Source organism: Cyrtonyx montezumae, unplaced genomic scaffold, assembly GCF_038088225.1.
Source record: "Cyrtonyx montezumae isolate F1298 unplaced genomic scaffold, pur_monq_1.0 scaffold_8, whole genome shotgun sequence".
NCBI lineage: Eukaryota > Metazoa > Chordata > Aves > Galliformes > Odontophoridae > Cyrtonyx > Cyrtonyx montezumae.
In genome coordinates, this window is record NW_027072089.1 from 47179475 (window position 1) to 47205148 (window position 25674).

A 25674-nucleotide genomic window follows, 5' to 3' on the forward strand; every position below is an offset into this window, starting at 1 on the left:
ACACAAAGCTGTCTGACAGTTGTTTTTCTATGCTTTTTGTCTTTTTTAAGATGAAAGAATCCACAGTAAATCACTAAATTAAAGAAAACACCATTTTAAAGTTCATCACAGTACGAAGTATTGTTAAGTCAGGCCTGGGACTGAAATATATGAATTTAACAAATATGGATGTTTACTTTCATGCTCTACTTAAAGGTCTTTGAAACACCAACAATTGTCACGATGCTTGATTTCTAATCTCTCACATGAGTAGCCTTGCTACTTAACAGATCTGTAAGTGACAGAGTAAGTACATGCATTTCAATATTGTTTTCCATCGAAGTTTAAAAAGTCAAAGAAAGAAGGACAACATAAATTTTCCTCTAATTTGTTAGATTTTTGGCTTTCAAATTTTTAAATATTCTAAAAGCAGTGTCTGTGTTACAGTGCTCCTGATGAATCCCACACATTTACTCTCATTCCAGTTGCCCACATAGACACATATGAACGTCTCACATTTACAGCAAATAAAAAAACTTTAATCCTTTCAGCATTATGGGAATAGAAAGCATGGAGACTAAACCAAGCAATAGCCTGCTAAAGACTATTCTTCATGATGCATCACATTCATTCTAGGCAAACAGACCACCAGTTCCAATGAAAATCTTCTTGACACAAAAGCCAGCCTCTTCTCAGAGACTTTTTCAAGACGGGGTTCGGTACCGAGCAATAGAAGACTCAAGCCAATTTCCTTAATTTTCTCAAGGCTTTGTGGCACTTCTTGTTTTCAGACGGTCTAGGTGCTTTTTGCATGAACCAACTCTTTGCTGTGATGAGCCTCTCTACTCACCACTGCCCATATATCTTTTAATTCAAAAAAGAAATTAAATGTAAGAAATATTTTTCTCCTCCCCCGAAAAGTGGAGAGAAATAGAGTGGTTCTGTTTTTGCTTTCTTTCACACAGTTACAAAATTTATTGCATGCTACTACTTAAACAAGAAGGATGAGGAAATCTAGATACAGTGCTAGGATTACATTTTTCTGTGTTCTGCTCCATCCTATTTCCTCTGATTTAATCAGGGAAAAATGTTGTGCTTAACACAGCTTCCTTTTAAAACTTAATCTAACCCAAGTTCACATTAAACTGGTCCAAAATTAACTTCAAAGTTTTGCAAATTCCATCCAACTTTGTCCTGGCTAATTTCAGCTGGAAGCTAGCAATGAAATTCAATATCAGGAAAGTTTTCAGTGATTTGTAGTTCCAAGGGGAATTTTGCACTTTCCAAAGCTCTCTGGTTCTGCTCTTATTCTATGATGGTGTATGCCTTCACCATCTCAGGACAAGAACTTTGAGTTGATAATTCCCATTCCATCCAGTGACACAAAGATCCCCCTTTGGACATGGCCAAAAAAAAAGGTTGTGTTAAATTTACGTGAAATTGTATTGGTTCCAATGGCCGTTGAATTTTCTAAGTTTACCTGTCATGTTAATGTCACAATTGTTACTGATTGATATTATACAACTACATATTAACATTATTAACAATATCTTTTCATATCAGTAAGCATTACTAGTGACTGTGGATTTATACGTCTTGAATATGACAGTCACTAGTACATTTGTGCAATCGATATAACTACTCAATTAATACAGTCACTGATTAGGCTTCTGAAACAATAAGTTAATAAAGGTTTTCATTCCTAGTTCTCAAAGTCTAGGCTCATTGACCTATCTGTAAACAACTCTTTTGCCAAATATGTGAAAGTTGAAAGCATGTCTCTTGGCACGAGCACACTGTAAAAAATGAAAGCACAAGGTTCTCATCTATATTGTGTAGCCCAGCATGGCCCTACCAAACCTAAGTGGACAAATCACAGGTACCCTGACTTCAGACTCCTTACAGCTCCTCTTCTAGTTCTAACTTCACTTTACTGATTTCACACACACACACACACACACACACACACACACACACACACACACACACATCTTACAAGTATAATTTCTCAGCAACCTCATTTTTCATGAGCATTTGGAAACTCAGTGGAGCTACTAGTTACCTGAAAAAAAGAAAAAAAAAGGAAATGTACTATAGTCCTGAGTATCCCAAGATTAATTACAGAATGATATCCTGTGGAAACGCAGGCATTTTGGACTAAAATATTTTCCCAATTGCTTATTTACAAGACAAGAGTATAAACTCTTCTTTAACTACAAAAATTACACAGACAACACTGAAGGAGGAATCTTGCCCACCTAGCCTTGTGCACATTTCTTATGGCTATTACTAGTCAAGTTAAAGTTTTGTTCAGTGCCTGATATCTATCTCTACTTAATTTAGCATCATTCTTGGTTTTCAGTAATGCACAGACATCTAATCCCAAGACCCACTATGCAAATAAACATTTTTAGTTCTCAGTTTGATATACACATTTTGGCTGATGAATTTAAAAAATACCTATTTGTACTTTTGCCAAACAGCCTGCCATTCACATACAAGCATCTAGTTTGTGCACCAGCACTTTATAGATATTGAAATAAAATCTTCCATGTTTATTCTTCTTAGAGAGAAAATTCCATTTTACGAATGTGGGCCTCTTTTTTTAAGTGTATTTTACTATTGAGAGAGTAACTGTACTCTCTAAGACATATTTATTTATTTATTTATTTTATTATGGGAAGAGAAGTAGTTAAAACAATACTAAAAATACATGGTATTTCTAGTGGGGGTTTTACCTATCCATAGCTTAAACTTTCCAGACATCATTTTGTTGTCTGATGGCACAGAGGAAAGCCTATTGTGATGATAGAAAAAGAAGGAAAAAAAAAAGAAAATTCCCTGGAGCTGCAGCCAGTACTTTGTCCTGATCCTCTGAAAGATGCTTATCTCATTCCTGTTGATGTTTGGTGTATATTTTTCTTTAGATGTTTTGATTCTTGGTGTGAACTGTGGAGAATGACTCTTGAGGTTGTATGCTGACAAGCTGCATAAATGATACATAAATTTGTTAAGTGTTCTATACTTTTTTAGTCTGGTTATTGAGAAAATTTTCTTCTCCAAAAGAGTGGCGAGTAATTGGAACAGGCTGCTCAGGGAGATGATGTAGTCACGGTCCATGGAGATGTTCAAGAAACCTGTAGATGTGGCACTGATGGTCACAGTGGGCATGGTGGTGATGGGCTGAAGGTTGGAATAAGTGATCTTTGTGGTCTTTTCTAACCTTAAAGATAACATGATTCTGTGCTTCAGACAACATTTACTCCTCTTCTATCCAAGAAGTGGGATTCTTACCTCCTTTTCCAGGAAGGAAACATATATTCACTTTAGATAGGAGAAAAATGACATTTGCAGCAACCTCTGTAGTCATCTAGCAGCAAGACAGCATTCTGAAATTTGGTCAGTGCTCCACAGAGGTCAAACCCATGAAGACAACTACCTTAATTTTGTCAGATCCTCTCCCTCCCACTAGTAATGGAGCACCATGAGGTCTTCACTGGATTGTGCATTTATGCTTCAGGATATGGTCATGAAGCCAATGGATGGTAGGCTACACTTCAAGAGTTAGCTCAGATCCTTCTCCTTCAACATATTTACATGGCCACCCAAGGACCCTGAGAGGGCCTCTGTGCTGCCACAAAAGCAGCCCTGATTTTATGCTGTGCAATCTGACTGTATAGTATTTAATCCAGGACACATTAGCAGTGCAGCAAAAGCAAGCCTAGAGGCTCTGAATGTTCAAATATTTATGCTTCCTGGGTGAGTCTGGCAAGAAATGCTTCCAGGTGTACTGCTATCAGTGTCCTATGCCAGTTAATTGAAAATTAACTTGGGCACTGCCTACATGAGTCGCGGCAATGTATTTTACCAAAACGATCACGCTCCTTCAGACAGGATAAGAAGCTCATGGGGAAGGTGGAGGTGAGATGAATCATTGTTGTGCCTTTCATAATCTAACTACCTTACCTTGACATCTGGAGAGACTGTTAGTGAAATCTGGGTATCAAATTGGCAGTGCATCCTTTCACAAGTGGGGGTGTGAAAGAGGACCCCAACTGGTGTTTTGCACTGTACGTGTGCTGAGGATGTCATTAGCAGCTGTGGGGCTATTGTCTCACCCACATCCTCACACACTTAGTCTGTAAAGAAGTACGTGGAGTTGTAGAGTAAAATTTGGAGCAGCCTTCCCATGGCTTTGTAAGCAGGACAATACTTTTCAGGAACAGACTTTTATTAACAAAACAATAAAAAAAAAAGAACTGAAGAAGTGCATGGGAAAATTAAGGGCTGTGTAAGTTTCCTCATTTTTTTCTACGCTGTTCTTTCTGGGTGTTAATTCCTTCCCCTGATATTTTTGTTGGTTTGTACCCTTTCAAACAGAAGCATTTAATTATCATTTCAAAGATCACAAATAAGCCTGAAAAAAAACCACTGAGAGTCTTGGAGTTTATATATTTATGGACTTGCTCCAAATGAACACAGGCTATTGTAAAACGGATTCTCTCATTTCCCGATGCCCTTCTAATTACGCACGCAGCAGTATTCAGGCAAAATGAGAGCTCTGCTGTTGTTCAAAAGAACACAAGCGCAGTCCCCTGCTGCAGGAATGATCTGCCATATAGGAAATCAAGGTTACACTTTCGTGATTATTTAAACAGAGCGCTCCTGAGCCTCTCGTTTATGCTGTTTAAATGTCAGTTGCTGTGCTGGCAAACCACATCTTATGTTTGAGTAGCACTCGCCACTCAAATAACTTCCTTTCTCTGTGCCTATTTTGGGAGCACGTGGCGTATTAAGAAACGGGTTCTGAAACAAAAAGGAACAGAGCAAGGAGTTCACCCCCACTCCGGTCGCGCAGAGCCGCGTTAGGATTATCTCAGGTTTCTGGTTTCCTAGGGACGAAGTAACTTCCCTGTGGGTTGTTTTGTGGGCGGTGTTTTTGAATATATGCTAATTCAGCTTTCCTGACAGGGAGACTGCTGGGCCAGGCTACTCTGCTCTTCTGACAGCAAACAGCAGTGAGAGGTAGTAGTGGGGTCAGGGCTCGCACTGCTTTCCTGACAGGAGCCCTTGCCGGCCGCCTTTTGTTACCGACATGTACCTATGACCATGGAGATGAAGGACTCAGGCAGCGTGGTCCTGACAGCCTACCACCCCCACAGCCCTGCCAGGATCCCAGGAATGGAGCAGAGCTTCGTGCAGGACATCTCCTCTAGCCGCTCGCCTGGCAGCAGGTAAAGGACGAGGGTCTGGAGCGGGGCAGTGGCCTGATGTCGTGTCTGGGTGGGCCACGGGCTCTGTTGTGCACTGAGGCAGCCCAAGAGCACTGCTTGGCCTCTTGATTGGCACTTTGCTCTCGCACTTTTCTTGCCTCCAGCAGGGGAAGTGATTCAGCCCAGCACTGTTGGTCATGGCTGGGAGTGGAAAATTCAAGTGCTTGCTTTAAACTGTGGAAGTGACAGATTGAGCCAGTTTCCCGACTGGGAATCCCAACAGTATTGCCGTGCGGGCCAGGCATCTGTTTGGATCCTTTAGGAAAGCCAGGAGGCTGCAGTGATTTAGGCTGGATCACAGAAAATTGATCCTGGTTTGGCTTAGGTGATTAACTGATTCCTTCCTTATTCACTCACCAGCCTTATTCACTCACTAGTTCTTGCCTTTATGTAGGGCTGCAGTTGCTGTTCTGCACACCCCTATACACAATGGGAGATTGCATCGTTAGAGACTTAATCTAAATAAGAAAATTCCTTTGTGTTGCAGGAAACAGAGTATTGTCTTAATTAATGCAGTTGTGTATATGTATGCTCCCCTGCTCTGTAGGAGTGCACGCATTTGCACAGTTAGAGTAACAGTTTGGGCAATTTTATTGCCCCAGATCTGACCTTTCTCCTAAATGTAAGTGATTGTTCTGTACAGTTTGCTCCAGTAGAAGTGGTGTGGAAGTTCATACTGTAAAAAGATGAACAAAGAAGAAAACTTTATTCTGTGGTGAGACTGAAAGAAACCAGAGCTAAAGTCTGAGAAAAAATAGATGTGATTGTCTCCAGGAGTTAAGTTTGTGTCTCCTGTTAATAAAAATAATGATATTTACTTCATACTGTTTATTTATAGCGTGATGGCTATTTTATTTTCATTGTCATTATTTAGGTTAGCTGCATCTTCCTGTTCTTTGTGTATTTCCCTGGCTGTCTCATAAAGATAACTCCTTTGTTCCATTAAACTGTTGTTAGAGCAGTACCAAAACACACCATTTAATGTTAAGAAAAGAAACAGAGCCTGGGCTTTTAGAAGCAGACAAAATGGCATTTGTTACTCAAATCAGAGAGCACTGGTTTGGCACTGAGTTAGTGGGGAACATGTCATTTCTTCCCCAAGGAAGAATGTTAAACTGAGCCTCCCTTTAAGACTGTGAGCAATGGAAATGTGGTGTTTTGCAGTGTTTCTGGTAGGTGTGCTCATTGTTTTAGAATGCCCTTGAAACTTAAGCCCAAAATGTATGAGAATTTAAATCACACACGTATCACCAAAAAAACAGAAGTGCAAATTGTTGTTCCTGAAAGAAAAAAAAGAAAAGAGGATCCTGGCATTTTGATGAGAAACATATTTTGGAACCTTCTGCCATAAGGCAAAGCGGTGTGTCTTTTTGTATGTGTGCATGTTCATAAGATTTTGGTGCTGTCCCCCCTTTCTTGTCTTCAGCTTCCTGCAGCTGTCTAACAGCAGTAGCCAAATTCTGCCATATGGGCAGTCAGTGACCATCTGAGTTTCCAAAGGCTGTTCAGGAGAAGGATTTTATTAACCCAGCATGCAGTCCTCTGGAATGCAGAGTCCATGAAGGAAAGTGCACTGAGTATTTTAGCAAATGGTAAAATGGGCTCTCATTTAATCCCTACTTCATCTTCAAAGAAGTCTCTCCTGGACTGCATTTTCTGTATAGTTTCCCCTGCTGCCATCATAATACAAGAAGCTTTTCTATAGATTCTTGATCTGCAGGGCAGCCACTTGAACTACAGTGTGCAGTTCCACAGCTCCAGCAGAATCATTTGAAAAAGCTTGCAGCAAACAGAGGTGTTGTCTATTTTTTGTTGGGTAACAAAAGCACTTAGGACCCAAAGCCTGACTTTCCTCTGAACTCTGTTGGTATATTTGGATGTAACTCCAATGAAGTCTACAGTTCAGATACATATCTGTCAGAACAAAATCAGCCATGGATTTTAGCCTTTTATTTGATAAACTGCCCATCAGTTCTTTCTCAGTTTACTAATCAGGATCTTTCATCTCCCCAAAACATATCTCTAGCTTTGGAGTAATGTTCTGCTCATCAGAAGAACAACTCCACTTACCAGGCCCAGGCTTTGATGTGAGACCCTTCCAGCTATGTTTTCTCTTGAAAACACTTTCAGTTTGGGAACTCTCTATGCAGAGGTTTCTCACAGAAGGGGAAGCTAATGCAGCCTCTGTCGGCACTAAACTGCTCTGCTTCCTACTATTTAAAGAAGAACTAATAAATTTTTTATTTTATTTTTTTAAGAAGGAAATAGGTACCTATCATGAATCTCAAAATAAATCAACAATCTTAAATATTCATGCCAACCCAAGTATGCAGCTAAGAAGCCCGTGGACACAAAAATTTACACTAATAATGTAACAGCACATCAGACCACGTGGCTTCACATTCATCAGCAATTCTTGGAGGACCAATGAGGCAGACATCCTGAGTGCATGTCAAAACATACCTGTGCATAAAACTATAGCAACCACATGTATTTTAAACCATAAATCCAGTGGAAGGGGAGCATATCTGCCCAGTTATATATTAGGTGATATTGATGGTGAACTGTAATGCGGACAGGAGATGTGATTGAGTTAGTTTGAGTGGAAAATACAACAGTATGCAAAGAAAGATGGATAATAACTTCATAGGTGTAACAAATATGAGAGAAGAATGAAAACTTGGCAACATGGTGATACTATTGCTGATCTGCAAAGGGAGAATTCTAGCTTCCAAATTTACTGTTTTGTAGTATTATTAAAAGGATTAAGAAGAGACACCACCAGTTCCATGCATTCTCCAGAATGAGAGAGTATTGATGGACCAAAGATAACTATATTTACACATCTCCTCCTCAGCTATCTATATCATTCATTTTTATAGTCTTTTATTTTCCACCCACAGACTTCACCAGTTCCACAAATGGGGCAAGTTCCAAAAACAGCACTGCTGACATTGTCAGATGTCCAGGAGAACTGTCCATCAAAATCTTTCTTTCTTTCTGTTCGTGCAAAATAGAAAACTTGTTTCTCCACTTTTCTCATGGAATGTTTAGGTCCCTTCATTTTTTTGTCAACTGCTTTACGTGATAGCAATTGTCTATGACATTCATATTATTCTTATCTTTTATTTTCTTTTATTTTATTGCTTTTTGAGAACTAGATATTGAGCAATCTTTGTTTTATTTCACTATTAGCAGTTAGTTTAATTCTACAGCTTATGAGTACAGTGGGGAATGCTCGTGTGCTTGTGACATCCTCTTAGCTTGTTTTTAATCCCCGTTGTTAGAACTCAGATGTCACAAGTGCCAGTACCAAATATTTCAGAATATCACACTAGCCCTTTCAATACAGACCAAAAGTGGAAGTGTTTATGCTTACTAGTCGTTTTTCCAACGTCACTTCAAAAAAGGACACAGTACTGTGCACAAATATTGTATCTAAACTATGTAGAAAAGTGGGGGGATAGCCATATGTCTTTGTCACATCTCTTTTTGTCCTGCTTGCTAGAAGTGAGAAGCTAGGAGGAGTTATTCCTGTGCTCAGAGGAAATAGGAATGACCTCTATGCCAAATGGCCAGTGAGCCCTCTAAAGTAATTATGCAATTAGGGTAGTACAAAGCATTCCTGAGTGAGTCATGCTCAAGCTTTTCTTGACTCAAATATGAGTTAGTGAGTTCCTCTGCCCATTTGTTACTAGTATATCTACCAGCAAAGAATTCATCCTAGACTGCAAATCACAAATGTTTCTATTTCAATGAGTGGCTTAAACTTGGATGTGCATGAGATCAGAATCAGAGGTCACACTGTTAACAGGCTTTGTTCCTGAATAGGTTTAGATCAGATATAAAGGATATGTCAAGCTGTTTATGCATGGACAAACAACGTTATAATAAGTAATCATTCATACTCAAGAGAGTATATATGTACTATCAAATCCTTGCCAATGCTACACAGGTGAAGGACAAAGTGGATTTCAGCACCACTGAGCTATGAAGCCAGGAGCTCTGCCCCTAGTCAAGGGAAAGTCTGGGACTAGCAGTTGTTTCTGGGAAGTGCCTATCCGATCCCTTCTTGTTCAGCATGTCTTCCTCCTGCTGCATAAGGTGGCTTTTGAGCAGGCATCACTAAACTGGAGACTCAAGTAAGAATGGGAAAAACTTCTGAAGTTTCTGTATCACCTTGAATTACTTGCTGACAGCTTCAAGGGTCTCTACTCTGCAAGTCTAGGGATTGCAGACTTGTGGTCAACAGCTAAATCATTATTCTGGACAAGCATGACATCGGATCCTTCTGCAGTGTTCATCCTCTCTTGCTAGCCCCAAGATGCACCTATGTAGATAGGTGTCAAGGTGAGGTAGAGTGTCCTGACTGTATTTCTGAAAAGAGTAAAACTAGAAGAGAAGCCCTTTTGCACAAAGATTTGGCTTGTGACAAAGGGAACTGAAAGAGCAGTTCAGGTTTCATCCCGACAGGAGTAGAATTTATCACACTGTAGTAAGATCTGTATGCCCTGAGGCTGGGAGATCTGGGTTTAATTTCTGTCAGGCTGATTGAGTAACTCCCCTGCTCAGTTGTATACAAGTGATGTCAAGAATGTCTTCTAAGTGATGCAGGATAAACAACCTTAACTATTTTGGATGTTTATCTCTCACTACCATAAACTTCCCCAGAAGACAAAAATAAAAAGCTGACCCCTTTTCTACAGTAAATACTGAAATGGTTTGGACCTCTTGCAGTAACATGGTCTCAAAACCTACAAAATTAAAATGTAAAATGTACTAAAAGTGAGTAACAGTAGTCTAGGAAAATATTGTACTGGCACAGACTGCGCAAGAAGTATGTTTTGTGGAAAAATGAAGACTTTTTATAATTTTCAGCAGCTTCCTAAAATATGGTTTTAATACTGTACTTTCTATAGATGTCGGGAATGATAATTCTTAATGAAACATTTACTGAGAGGATGTGTATAAATAAGTCAGACAATAGTAGACACAATTTTCCTGTAGGTTTTCTGAAATACCTACAGAATGTCCTCTGGGAGACTCACTGAGGAATGTAGTATTTATAGCCTGTTCCTCATGTTATGGTTGAAACTGGAGTTGGCTTCTCTGGTTACTTTTTAGTTTGGTGCTCCTGCTGTTCTCCCTGGTACCTCCATATGCACAGCTGATGGGAAACATCTGGCACTGTCCCTTTGATCGCTTTGTTTGGTTGAGCATTTAGCCAGCTGCCCCATTCGTTTCTAAGTCACTTATCTCTGATTTTTGCAGGGCTGGAGCTGCCTGCAAAAAGCTTAATACCTGAGAGCCCACGTGCCCTACTCAGATGCCTTCAGATTGCATCTGGCACACTGACAGCACTGGCACTGTAAACAGACAGGAATAAGGAACTGTAAAGTAGTTCTTTTGCACTAGAGATCAAAATAATTCTGTATTAATGCACAGAAAACTGCAAAACACAGTTATGGAATACTAGTAAAAGTCCTAGGTAGGACAGAATCTGAAAAGCATCTGGTTAGCACTGTACAAATATAGAAAAACATCCTGAAATAGTGCTGAGTATCCATAGCAAGTGATCAAGTTAACATCCTGGATTTGGCTAACCACAGAACTAGCAGCTACTCTGTGGTGCCTTGCTCCAGCTGGCAGGCAGTGCATCTGCTGTCGGGGAGGGACTGTGCTCTGTGCAGGCTTCAGATAACACTGCTGGGGGGCCTGAAAGAACCAGGAGAGGAGTGGTCAGGGTCATGTCTCAAGGCAATGACTAAAGCCAGGCATCCTCTTTAGGTTGCTGGCCCTTTTGTTGTCCTCCTTCTGTCTCCTCCCTGTGACAATAGTTCCCATTGTGGTCTTCCATGTCATCCTGTGCTTGCCAGAGACTCTGAAGAGAGAGAGACAAAAAGAGAAAAAAAGGAGTAGAAGGAAGAGAAGAGAGGGAAAGATGGAGAAGATTCTGATTCTCCTCTTATGTGCATAGTAAAGGAGTGAGAAATACTGAAAGATGCTGTGTTGTGGGGCCATTTACAGTTGATCCCAATGCCCCATCAGAGAAATACAGCAAGAGGTTTGCAAATGACATTTAAGATGGTGATTCTGAAGTCGAAAGCTGAAATGATTTAACACAGGTTGTTTGAAAAAGAGCCCCCATTACCCTGAAGGACTGCTTTAGCTGAGGTCAGCTTAAGTGCTTGAGCTGGCACCCCTTGTAATTAATGCAGGGAAAGACTGATGCTCTGTGAAGGAACCCTCAGCTCTGTAATTCATTTCTTCCTCCCCTGCCTTTATCTGTTAGCTTTCCAGACACCGCCAGAGCCTCTGGTCTCTGAGGAAAGAGAGCGGAACAAACACTGGAGCAGAGAGCCCATTATCAGCTTGTTTGTTCAAAGGTGGCTGTATTCTTATTTAGGATGCTATGTGTAATGCTCAGCTACTGTGAGCCTGTGGGATTTTCAGATGTGTGAAAACATCCAATGTAGAATGGACATCCAGTGGGGGTTTAAATAGAAAAAGGCAGAACAAAAGAGAGACAGAAGTAAGTCTCTCCTCGTCATTACTGCATTTCCACCTGAGCACTAGACAAGCCATTTATAACGTCTCTTATTGCAGGAGTTGCTCTGAGCATATTATGAGCAAAGTAATGACTATTAATCTTTCTGTGGAGGATAGAATAGCGCTGCCAGTGCAAAGAGAAAGAAGGGAGTGTATACTGAAAAATTATATTAGATGTTGAAGTCCAACTGGGTCAACATCATTTACCAGATTAAAGACAAGAAGAGCAAGAGTCAAGCTGGGGAACTGTGTTTCCAACATCTGTGGACCCAGCCTCAGGACATCAGTCAGCAGGTCACTTGCACAGTTTGTCACCACAGATGGGAGAAGCTGTAAGTCCTCATGTATTACTGCAACTCATTGGAAAAATTCTATAATCCCAATAGGCAGATTTGGAGAAGGAATAACAAATTTCTGGAAGGACTGAATTTGGCTGAGTACTGTTTCTTACTAAAAGCTGCAAATTAGAGAATCTGCAGTTACCTGGACACTGGTTTAGTCTGTGCAAATTGTTGCAGAGGTGATGGAAACCTCCTTACCATCAGATTTTCTTCCTCTCTCTAATAAAAGCTCAGAACAAAATATCATCTAGGCTTATTTTCTATCCCAATGATCAAACCTAGTGGTCAAGAGGGAATTTAAGACTGAGAATGTCAGATCCTTTTTAATGTTAACTTTGGATGAGAGCAAGACCTGAATAGTTGTAGTATTCACTCTTACTTGAAATTATTTGGATTTTTATTCTCCTCTAATTAAATGTCAAGAATAAACCCTACAGTGAGACTTTAACTTGGGATAAAATCTATGTTTATACTGAATGACTTAGTTAATGCATACAGACAATTGAAAATTTATCTTTGAATTCACTGAAAGAAGGATCAAGCCGACAGAACTCATATATGTTGTCAATAACTCTACTTACAGACGATGACTGCTCTGATTATGCCATTTCTTCTGTCAGCTCGAGCTGACTTTCTATTTAATAGCATTATTGCTAAAGAAGACAAGATGAAGTCTATTTAAAGGTATTTAAAAAATAATAGTGTCCAGGTCTGTTGTTTTTTTTTTTTTTTTTTTTTTAATACTTCCCTCTTTTACTGAAATATACTGAAAACTTTAGTTCTAAACATTTTTCTGGATGCAACGGAGATAAATGTAAAATCTATGCTGTAGATACAGGTGAAACATGAGAGATCTTAGGGCATTCTCTGAAGATGTTTTGCAGGCTTGGCTGTCCTTGGCCATTTCTAGGCCAGATGGTGCCCAGATCATGCATGTGCAAGGAAGTGAAAGGAAAGCAGCAAGCTTATCCTGACGAACAGAGACAAGGGAAGCCTTTGTACTCAGGCAGCCAAAGGATTTCACGTTGAAAGTTTTCACTTTTGGAGAGAGAGTAAGCAAAAGGAAGCAAGGACAGCTGGACAAGCATGAGAGTACTTTTAGATATGTGTCAGTCTTTAGTCTCCTGCTGGAACAATCACACCCACCTTGTGTAATAAGGCAACTTTTACTCAGAGGATGCATTTCCCCACCAGCCCTGGTGATCTCAGCAACCCTTTACTCCGACCTTGCTTGCTTTCGTCCCTCCTCTCTTTCAATTAGCAAAAGCAGTTACACAATGTGATTTTAATGATAACATTACTGCGAACATGAGGTTTGTGGAAATGTTAAATTATACTTAATTACCTGCGTACAGTATTCACGAGGCTATATAAGGAGCATGACAATTTAGGCTACCCATGCATTGTAGGCAATTTGCAAAATCTACAGCAAGCATTAGATCTATATAGACCACAAGACAAAAGACTAACTTGAATCTTCTTCAGTTCTATTTCTTCTATCCATCTGTTGCTTCTGACAAAGAATGGAAATTAAAAATAAACAAATGAAACTACTATGTCTCTTTCTGAAAAGACTTCTTCAGCATCCAAAAACTTCAAGTTCTGTATTTATGAAATACACCACAGACTTTTGGGAGGGACATTGAATATGCAGATGTTTCTTGTGGTCAAGATACGTTGCAGCCTTAATTTAATCCAGCTTTTCTATCTTTTTTTAGTTAGGAATTTTTTTTGTTTGTAAGGTTAGCTAAGCCAGGACTGAAGTTAACTCTGCCGCTCTCAGAAATTAAGGATGATCATGCAAACCAAACCAGTTTGCCTCAGTCTATACTGAGCACAAGTAAATCTGAAGTCAATTATAGTTATATGCCATGCAACAGCGAGTCACATATGGGGTGTACATTGTCATAGGATATCCTTCAAGACCCATTTTATCTATCCAGATTCAAACAAGGGGTATTATATTCATGTGGGTAATGGAAATGCCTATAATTGTAAGTGTTAGTTATATCAAGAATTCTAGAAGATACAGTAAATTTTGGTTTTCAGGGTTAAACTTCTCGTACATAAATAGAGACTTACTGAAGCAAGGAGGAGACATATTGTGTTTTTACTGAAATCACAGTGCTTTCTGATTGCTCTCATATACAGGACACTTAAATTTGTGCTCTCCGTGTACATAAGGCCCAGATGTGATGTCTGTGTTCTGATACGGAAAATTCATATTACAGGCAAAAAGGAAACACATAAAACAGTGGAAAAAATCAGAAAGTTGTCTGACACCGTAAGATTTATTAGCAAGACAATAAATCCATAGACTAGTGAATTACCACATAGTGATTACACCATAGGAATTTGGGAAATCTTTTTATGAGGTGGCTGCAAGCAAATCCAGCCACTTTTGCCTCCATCCAAGGACTATCTGCACTAGCACAGCTTTGTGCCCAAGCCAGTGAGTGAGTGTAGCATTGCACTGCCACAACTGTATGGCTTCTGACCCCTTCTCCAGCTCCTGGCACAGCACTGGAGGCTGGAATTCAAAGTGTTTAGACTAATGCTTCAGGACTGATAAGAAAAATAGGGTATGTTTTTTCTGAACAGGCTGGTCTGCTGATTAATAGGTTAGGCTGGCTATTTTCAGGGCTAAAAGCTTAAAGTAAATAGGTGAAAAACACTGCAGCATTTTTCTCAAATATTTTGCAGACTGGAGGGGAAACTATCTGACTTACTCAAACCAAAACAGAATATCTCATTCATTTGTGTAAATCAGATTCCTACTGCAGCAAAACACAAGAAAAAAAAAAACACAACAGTGATATCCAATTAACAAAACTTAATGATAATTCTGTGAAGATATAAAAAATTCATCATCTTGATCTGTGCATACTCCAGCAGAAGAGTCAAGGTTACAGCAGGAAGCCAGAACTAGTCTTTATGAATAAATTTAAAAAAATTATATTTTTTATTAGGTTATATATATTTTTCAATAATTTAGACAACCTGCGTGAAGAGCGGTGATCTGATTTTCCTAGGGAATAGGGCTTGAAATATCTTTTATTTCTTAAATAATAGATAGCCCAGTCAGCATCTGACTATCCATTAGAATATCTTTTCTGATTAAATCTCATCTGCTGAGACATATTCAAACACTGTAAATAAGGTTCATAACCTTTATTCATGAGCTGTCAGTTTAGCCTTTGGTTACTGATTCATTTCAAGGCATTAATCCAGGGCTGCAGCTATGCTAAAACAGACACTGTCTACTGCGTAAGTGGGTGGAAAAACATCATTCAGCAGTTAGATGGGTATATCTGCTGAAAGTATGTCTGTAATTCTGTGAAGGCAATGATATTACTAAGAACAGATTGGTTTCTGAGACTGCCTCAGACCCAACCAGCTGTAGTTAAAGCCTTAAAGGCTGACAAAGTGCATTCCTAATTATATCAGTGGAGTGGACAGCCAGATTATGTTACCTCATTTGACAGTATTGGTGATGATTTTTTATCACTGTGATAGATCTTATATTTTATCATACTGCAAGGAGACCTCGGGCTGTGCAACTATTTTAATAGAAATAAGACAAACACTAAAGTGATGTATGCACATCTATGGAACTACTGTGAAGTCTTCAGAGAGCCACATCCCACAGCTTCTCTCAATGTAGCAGTACCAGTAACATTTGATAGGAATTCTCTGAAGACTTTGAACATATTTATTATCGGATTAATCTGTGAAATTAATGAACATAGATACTAGAAACAGACAGAAGAATAAGAGAGAGTGGAAAGAGTTCTGATATCTTAAAGAAAACTGATATTTATGGCTTTGACCATCTTCACAAGATCTTACGACATTCTCTGACATCAATATTCTTAAGCAACTGGCATAGCTGAGGATGATAAGCTCAGTGTTTATTTTTTGTGCTCTTCTGTGATCTATATATAGCTAAAATCTTAACTTTTTACCACTTTTCCATCACTACTGACAGTCTATACAATGAGTAGTGCCTTATAATGTCGTTATAGCATAGCAAATTTAGCATCCTCTGAATAAAATTTGAAAGCAAAGGCTACATCTTAAGGATAAACAATGAGTAGCACATGGTTACATATTTTGAGAGGAGTGACATATTCTTACAGAAAGGGAGGAAACTTCTTGATCTTCAATATTAATTATACATGTGAGGGAAAGAATTTGCTCACTTCGCAAAATTACCACTGTACATTTTATGTTTGGGAAAAATCCTGTTTGCTTAAGCAAATATTTCTGGCACCATTGGCCTTTACAACATTTAAACATTTAAACTGGCTACCTAAAGCCTGAGAGATGATACAGTGCTCTGTATGTGCCAATTGGAAAATCCTGTTTCGAATTACATGGGGTGCTCAGCCAATCAGATAAAGCATGCCTCTAGAGAGAATATGTTTGATTTAACAGTTGAAGTGTGGAGGTTACAGAGAGTTGAATCTGTGGCTTATTAATAATGTAGTTGAGATATCACAACATTTGAGGCAAGATCTGACACTCCTTCTGGCTGCAGTAGGCTTTGGAGTGGTCTCTAATGATACAAATGTTAGTACTCTGCAATCAGCTCTATTTCCCTGATACATTTTGCAGTCTTTCTTGGTTCATTGATGCTATTCATTTTACTCTCCTATTTTAAAACTCTTAAATTCATCACAGGGATGAATCAGTTATTGAAGTTCTCAGTGCAGATTAAATAGCACTTCTATTTAATCCACTTTCTGCATATATAGGACTTTTTGATAAAAAACAATAAACGTCAGCCAAAACCTACTGAACTACACAGGAAAGATAATAGAGTGGGGCAACTCTGTAATGGTTGTTCATGATGGAAAAAAGTTAGTAAGTTCAATGGGATTTTTCTCTTAGATTCATAATAGACATTTTTTTGGATTGCTCTCAGAGCAACATACTTACAAATGGAAATACTGTCACAAGTTAACATTGGACCCCAAAATTCAAACAAAACAATGAGACAACACAGACTTTCCTTCCTACTCTGATTGCATCACTGGAACCACTGCCTAATGTGGGATTTTGTTTGAAAAAACTTCCTTCTATGTTTTTTACAGTGCTGTGTGCCTGCATTCCTGTTCATTTGTATGCTTGATTAGCTGAAATCAAATACGATGATGTGGATCTTCAAGCAGCTATAAAAGCTCAAACTAGGCAAAGCTAACAGCAGCAAATACTCTGCATTGCCATCTTCATGGGAATTGTTCTTCAGAAAGAAAAAAAGCTGATGCAAAATCATGTATGTGTTTTTCCTTCATGTTTTTTTGTCCTTATGTAACTGATCATAAGTTTGCTCTTTCGCAGGCTTCAAATAGCCATGCGAACAGGTAACAAAGGATGTATTGTTTGTGTCTCTGCCTTATATGCAGCTGTCCTCTGGCCAGAAGCTGGGAAGAAGTGGCTAGAATTTAATAAATTCTGTAAGTACCAAACTGTGAGATTTTTCCTCTACCTGTGATATTATTTCTGCTTTTTCTTTCACTCTTGTTTTCTGTTGAGTTACTCTTCTGTGGTTTTGCAGTAAATCCTGTAGATTTTTAGAACCAGAAAGTTATTTTCGTTATTGTAGTTGATATTTTATCTCCTAGGGATGGTTCACTGAACTGATTCTGACCACAGTCATCCATTTAAATAGGCAGAAATATGATTTTTATGGGGCTAAGTTGAGAAGATTGGTGATGGTTTTTACCTTTCTACCCATAGTTTTGGCATGTCTATTTTATGTAAAAATAAATTAACAAAACAAATAAGCAATTTAATCAAGAGATCCTCTAATCATTAAAAGAACGTAAAAGAACTGAAGTCAGAACTTAAAAATGAAGGATATAGTGACTACTAAAGAAATAGCAAATACGTGAGGCACATTAAAAACATCTAAAATCTACTTTTATGCCAGCCATGCATTCATTGTAATGCTTTTGCTGTGAGAATAAATTTTATGTTTTGCATTTGTGTTATCAACAAAAAATTGATTATTAAATCTCTGAAGTAGAGCCATGTTTGACAGCATAGGAAGAGATCTTAGTGAGTACAGTTTTCCATTAACAAGCAGTGAAGTGATGGATAAAGAAGCACATTGAAAATGGATGGAAGATCATGCAAATTTCTTTAGTTGAAGACCATTTTAAATGAAAAAACAACGTGTTGATTTGATGTGGGTTGGTTTTTTTTTTGTTTGGTTTAAATTACTGATTTGGTGATACAATTGTTGGAATCAAAGCTGTAGAGAAGTTTATTGTTGGGTTATATGGAAAAGAAACTGATTATTGAAATTAGAGCAGTTACTCAGAAGACTAAACATGTAACCAAAACACACTGATGTCACCAGGCATTTCAACAAAGAAAGTGTAAGAATATACTAGATTTGATGGGATTTTTTTTATTTTTTGAAGCAGTTAAGTCTGTATGCTCCTTTTATCTAATCCTTTAAATGCCTAAGATCAAGTGATTTCTTACACTGTATTTGTGTTCTGACTATTTTCCTATGCAATATGTAAATAGGAAAGTCCTGGTTTACTGGAAATGATGATAAGAAAGCAGCTTCGTGATTAGCGTGACCTCGTGCTGCAATGTTTGTCTAACGAAAATGAAATCAATTTATTTTGCAACAAGAAATCAATCAGATAATATCCTGGGAGGAAATTCCTGACTTACACACTTGTACTTTCTATACTGTAGAAAGCTTTCTGACTTGCTTTATTTACGAACACTTTGAACATCTTTTGATGGATGAGCTCTTCTTAACCCTAGTAGCAAGATAAAAAATGAGCATTTTTGTGACTCCTTTTTGTTGCTGTTGTTTAGTTTTCATTGGACATAAACTTTATCATGATTTTATTCTTAAAGGCATTCATCCTGTTTCCCATAGTGTTTGCTGAGTCTGTTTTATATATACTTTATTCATATTCTTTAGCACATTAGATTGAATTGTCCTTTTGTTATGGATGGGCATCTGGGGGAATCAGTTGTGCTGTTCATGAAGGACAGACCCAAGTGACATGTAAGCTTGTCTGTGGAATATGACCTGGGGAGTGACCTGTGGTCCATCTCCAGCCCAGATTGGGAGATCAGTGTTACAGCAAGACCAGAAAAGTTTCCCTGGTTGTCCTTAGAACTGTAGCTCTACCTATGACAGATGTAGAGACAGAAAGTGTAGCAAAATACAAAATAGCTGCCCACAGACCTATGTACTTCCTGAAACTGTGACAACTACATTTATGTTACTGTTTTCTAAAGGAAATTCTAGAGGAATAAGCAAATCATGGGTAGAAAATGGCTTAGTTTCTACTTGTTCCTTATTTGATTATATATTGCAAATTCCCTCCAATGCAACAGATGCTATATGGTGTTCATATACCTCCAAACTACTTCATCTATTAGACTCAGAAATACAAGCAAGTTATGGTGATTTAACAAACTAACACTTAACAATGTGAGATTTTCCAGGGACATGCTCTTCATGGAGCAAATACAAAATATCTTAACTAACATTTTACCTCTCTCATGGCAGAATAAGTTTGAATAATGTCACATTTGCCATGGTCTAAACTTACACCTCATATCTAAAGTGGCTCAGATGACACTCAGGAATTTTTCTGGTAGTTAACAATATCATTATTTCTCAAAGTTCTTACAATAAGATGCATCTGAAAATCTTTCCTCTGGACCGAAAGAACTCCATAACTACTTCTAGGAAAATTTTTGGAGGTGATACATGACTGCGGAAAAATGGGGGCATTAATGCTTTCTTTATGTCTCCACTACAACTTTTTGAGATAGGAAAAAAATTTTAATCCACATATCTCAGAAGGCCACAGTAGTCACTGTTAACTTAAGTAATAACACAGCATCAGACATCCTTGCTCAAATGATTATGTTATGCCAGCTACTAAATATGTTTGATTTATATTAGCTTTTCACTGACATCATTGTTTATCAGCACAGAATCCACAGTAAAAACTACGTGGAGAAAGAAAACTGTTTGAGAACATATGCTAAGTTCATTTAGGATTTCTCTCCAAGGTAGGGAGAAGATTAATACAGAAATGAAAGCAAAGGCTCTACAGCCTCTGCCAGCTCCTTTTCCAGTTGCCTGAATGCTAAAATGATCACTGAAATTTCCTCAGGTATCTCACTATTCAGCCCACACATGTGTACAGATCCTGCACAAGTGATGTCTGCAAGCCTGTGCAGAAGAAATAATCCAAACCTCCTTGGCAACTGGCCAACTGGCTGTGATCAGTCTCCAGGGCTCAGTCTTGAGCCTGGATGGCTGTGTCTTGATTGTCAGCAGTGTTGGCAGTTCAGAAGCAGAGCACATCACATGCTGGCTGCTTGTCGAAGAGTGGCTCCAGCTCCAGCAAAGGCTGCTCCCAGTTGGGCAGCACTCAGTTTCAAAAACATCCACATAAAAGCTGGCCACCGCACAAATTACAGGTCTGAGGAAGTTCTGCAGATAGCTGTCATTGTGATGGAAAGGAAAAGGTAGAATGCCAGGAGCTTGAGCTAGGATTTCGGTTTCTTCTCACTGTTTTCTGGCAGTTGGTCTCAAGCGGATGCAGGAATATTGCTCCAGTTTTCAAACTGGCACATAGCTGCCCCAAGGCATTGCAATAATCCCTGCTGCAGACACCGGTGCTCTCAGAGGGGATGGTATACTCACCATGTATATGCTCCATGCACTTGAGGAACTCACTAGATGACACAGTCACCATTTTCTTCCCTTTATCAGACGTTCTGTGTTCCTGATGGTCCTTGCCCAAGCACTACTGATGAAGCCAGATCTGTGTTACAAACAGGCATCCATGTTCCCAGTGCCTGCTTATCTCCATGGTCATGAAAAGGGACATGGAGAATGGCCGATATATTGCCCTGTTCTCTTACTGTATGCATGGATCGTTATATAAAAAGGGAATAACAAGGAGAGTGAAATTAAGATAAAGTTATTAAAATGCCAACTAAGCAGTTTATTAACACAGTGAAGCCAACAGAATGCCATCTGCTTTATGTTTTGTCCCCTTTTGGAGGTTGATCCTGTGGGGTGGTCAGGCTATATTCCCTGTAGCACAGTCCAGAGCATGCTTTAAGTGCTTCACAGGACTGTGGCCAGACTGCCAAGCACCCCAGGAATCAGCCCATGCTTATTTTTTCTGCTTTCTTAAAAATCCCTTTTCAGCTTTGAGGCCTAGCTTCTGATTGCCATTTTCCTTCCATCTTATCCCCCACTTTTTTGCTTTTTTAAGCTTAGTAGCCACCTCCAGGCAGGGTGAGGCCTCAGGTTGCCCACTGAAGATAGTGCAGGATAGGCCCCTTCGAGGACAATATTTTATCTTGAACAAGAGGACCTATCTGAAGTTATTCAAAACTCCTTTCACTCAGTGTGTGAAAAATGACAACTTCAGCTGCAGAAGAGAAAGGAGACTATGTAATAAATTCTCAGTCATTGTCAACTTATATTCCAGAGGGGCAATTGGCTTTTAAATCAAATCAAAGAAAACCCTTAGAGAAGTAGGCCCTGCAATGTGTTTAACAGAGTGCCTTGTATGAAATATTTCAGTTCTGTAACTCCAGTCCAGCTGTCACCATGGCAAGCACTTCACGCACTCAGCCTCCATTTCTTTCCAGTAACACTGAATCATGAAGAATAGCTCTACGTTACTATAACTAAGCAAATTTTCAAATTGTAGAGCCAGATGTGTAACTTGCCTGAAAACTATGATTAGACAAGGAAGATGAGACAAGCCAAGGCATTTCTTGCTGTCATTGCAAGCATGCTCAAGGCTTTTGTTTTAGGGTTATGATTCCTCAATTTCCCTATGAGCAGATCGTTATGTAGTACTTTAGAAATCAATACTTAGTTCTTTAAAAACATCGTTCTCCATGGTATGATCTCTCCCATGCTTCCTAGCTATCTGTGTGTCCATACATGTATATGTGTATGTGTTCGTTATCTCTGCTCACTCTCCACATTCCCTGCAACAAAATTTTACCACCTTTACAAACTTCTGGCCATCTTTAAACAGCTGCTAGATTTTCTACACAGCCTGCCAGAAATAAAAATGCAAATAAAGGACATAGTCACCTCTTCTCCCCAGTTATAAAATTGGCCCAGGGCCTGGGAAAGACAAAACACAGTCTTCAATCACTGATTAAATTAAAGGTTTGGATATCCTCACATACATCCATGGCCTATAGGGCTAGAAATAATTCTCACTGGGTCAGAGCACTAGCTGTATGCCTAGCAGGACCTGAGATGACAGCTTTAAAATTGCCATGTAATTGAATTTGGGAAAGACTGGTTTTTTGTTGTTATGTTGTTCTTATATCCCTAAATTCCTGAGTTTATGTAGTGAGAAAGAATTCCATCTCTGAAATCCTTCTGTCTTAGGGGCACAAAATGGCATTTTATGCCTGACATGGCCAGGGAACACAGTGTGTTGTCCTTATGGTGAACAGCATTTTTCAGTGTGGCTGTTCAAAGCGCAGCATTCAGGAGTCTTTTTCTTCAGATCTCCAGTGCATGATAACAACAACAACAACAACAATATTTTAACTGCACACAGAAACAAATACCATGAGCAGAGGTGGTGTAAGCAATAGAAATTTTATGACTGATATGAACAAGTCTCTATGTACCGTGGAACTGAGCCAGCAAACAAGAACATCAGCCCTACCACAACATGGCCTCAGATTTTAGACATCCTAAAAGCCTCTTATCAAATATTTTGCTCAGAAGTAACACTTTCTATAAGTTGCAGTCAGCATTATTCTTCTGTCTTGAAATCCCAGCAACCACTGACACTTGGATGGGTGAGAGTGATTACACTAATTTTGGTCTTTCCAGCTGCATTTAAGCAAGGGTGGCAGATGACTGCAGACCTCTAAGAGTGTTGTGCTGTGTACTACAATTTCAGAATGAGAGATAATTGCATTAAGTTGTGTATGGGGAGGTTCAGGTTGGATATTAGGAAAAATGTCTTCTCAGAAATTTTGGTGAAGCATTGGGATAGGCTGCCCAGGGAGCTGGAGTCACTGTGGCTGGAGGTATTCAGGAAGAGGGTAGATATGGGACTGAGGGACATGGGTTAGTGAGCATTGTGATGATGAGTTGATGCTGGACTACATGATTTTAGTGGTCTTTCCCAACCTTAGTGATTGTGTGAATCTATGATGGAAATTGTGTCTCTGTGTATAACTAGTCTGGACTCTGCTACTGAAACCAGTCTATGCTGGGTGTTCCAAGTCCTGTCCTCCAGTTAGATCTCCAGAAGGAAATCAAGCGAGAAAGATCTGTGTCTCCTGTCACTCTTAATGTCATTGAATTGTGACAGTGGTAAACAATAGTAATATGCAGAATTTTGAGAGGTTATTTTGTGGATATTTTTTATTTCATACTATTTTTTTAACTTCTGTTTTATTCATTATGTTGAATTGTCTGTGACGTTTCACAGTGAAGAGGCTAACAATGATTCTTTCATTACACTCACTAATTAAATTTTATTTTCTTCTGCTTTCTTTTTTGCTGTATTGCATAAGAGTGGCCTCTCAAATTCTGCCTGACTGCCAAGCCTAGTTTGCTTTTTTGGTCAAATGATTAATAAAACCTTAGAGTAACCCAATATTTATGTTATACATAGTAATTAGATATGGCTTTGCCTTATGTTTGTTTCTGTTAGAAGAAGTGAACTTTGGAGATTGAACATTTGCTATTGATTGAACCTTTTCAGAACCATAATTATGTATACAAAGTAAAACTTTTTTTTTCTTTTTTCTATTTGTGTCCAACAGAATTTTCAGACTGTTTAGTTAAGGATTTTTTCAGACTCCTTTTACTGGAACACATATCACGATTTACAGTCTCCTTCAAGTAAAATGCAATAAAAATGCTGATTAAATTAGCATTACCTAATGGGTGAAACTAGTAAGACATTTTGTTTAAATTAAATCCTCACCTCTACAAAGATGTGAACTAGTTGATAGACTGTTAGATGCTCACAAGAAACTCATCTCAGTTCTTAAAATAATGGTAACTGGCCAAACAGTAATTTGGCAGTTCCAGTTACTTTTACAGTCACATTAGTGAAGAACATCTGTTAACATAAAAATATCCCAGATATATTACAGTGGTTTAACTGTAGTTAGTTTAGCGGTGCTTGGTTAACATCTAAAGGTTGAGGGGGGAACAAATGTCTTATGTTTGGCAATTGTAAGCTAGAACTTTTATCCATTGCTTGGCTTTGGCTTTAGACAAAGTTCCTCTGTTTCTCTTCAAACTGCAGTAATCCTTCAGCCCTTGATGTAATGAATTCTAGTTTTCCATACCCTTCATAACACTCTTTGAACCCTTAGTCCATATCATATGTTATGAATATTCTTTTTTTGGACCAGAGATGCTGGCAATCATTTCAGAGAGCAGGAACCCTACCTCTAACATTTCCCTGTGTGCCAAAGCCATGGAGCAACAGCAGAAGTGATGGAAAGACCAGTTTGGAAAGATTGTTTGGGATGAAGAAAAGTAAAGGTAGAAAGGATCAATGAAAGACAAGACTGTTAAGGGTCAGAACATCACTGACCTTGAGGGGCATTTCAAACTGTACCTAGAAAAGCCTTTTCATTTTTAACCCTGGTTCAAGGTGTCAGGCTGTGGCTGCAGAAAGAGCAATACCAAAGGCTGGTCCAGATGAGCAATGGTAGCTTTGCAGGCTATCAGCTTAGATCCTTCTTTCCCAGTAACAATGTATTACAGTTCAGATATACTAATGAGCATAATTTCTATATACTATAATATATATTATATTATATTTTATTATATTTCTATAATACTAATTTCCTTATCTTCTTGCCATTTGACTGATAGGGGTTCTTACTCATTTACCCCTCATTCAGTGATTCTTCCGCCAGACTGTCATTTTTTTACTCTTTCCCTTCTTGTCCTTGGTCTGTGTTTGAAGTGCTGAAATGACACAAAGGTGCACCAAGGGAAGGTCAGACTGGACACTGGGGTAAATGTCTTTACTGTGATGGTCATCAAGCGCTAGAATAGGCTTCTTTGAAAGGTGATTGACGCTCCATGTTTTGGTTAGCTCCAAAGGAGTCTTGCAGTTGGACTCAGTCCTGCTGTTCTTTGAAAGTCACTTCCAACTGAACTCTTCAATTTTGAAAGAAATAACAGCTGAAGGACAGTAAGTGACTTCTCTTGAGAACTGTATTGCATGTAAGTCATTGGGTTTAGGAAAAATAACATCTTCTCCATGATGCAGAAATGAAAGAAGAAAGATAGGATTTTAATGTGGAGTCCTAACAGGAGCACATGGTGGAACATCACCAGGTGATTGAAAATTTTGTGCAAAATCAGAGACCCACTAGTAAAAAATCCCATGTTTTGTAAATTCATCACAAAAAATTTCCCCCCAATCACATACTGTTTCCATGTACATATGGCCCTGGCCTGTGGCTCTCACAATGGGCACTGGAAAACAAGCTCAGGATCTTCC

The 25674-nt window shown here is 38.8% G+C and overlaps 1 protein-coding gene across 1 annotated transcript in view; it reads left to right on the plus strand.

Annotated features, from left to right (window-relative positions):
• The first annotated feature begins 4837 nt into the window (after positions 1 to 4837).
• The window catches only part of ARHGAP28 (Rho GTPase activating protein 28), a 73544-nt gene continuing 52707 nt past the window's right edge, over positions 4838 to 25674 (plus strand). Inside the window, exons 1-2 of the mRNA XM_065752387.1 lie at positions 4838 to 4859; positions 4951 to 5213. Coding sequence (XP_065608459.1) covers positions 5083 to 5213 — 131 coding nt within the window. The 5' untranslated portion in view covers positions 4838 to 4859; positions 4951 to 5082. The remainder of the gene's footprint in view (positions 4860 to 4950; positions 5214 to 25674) is intronic.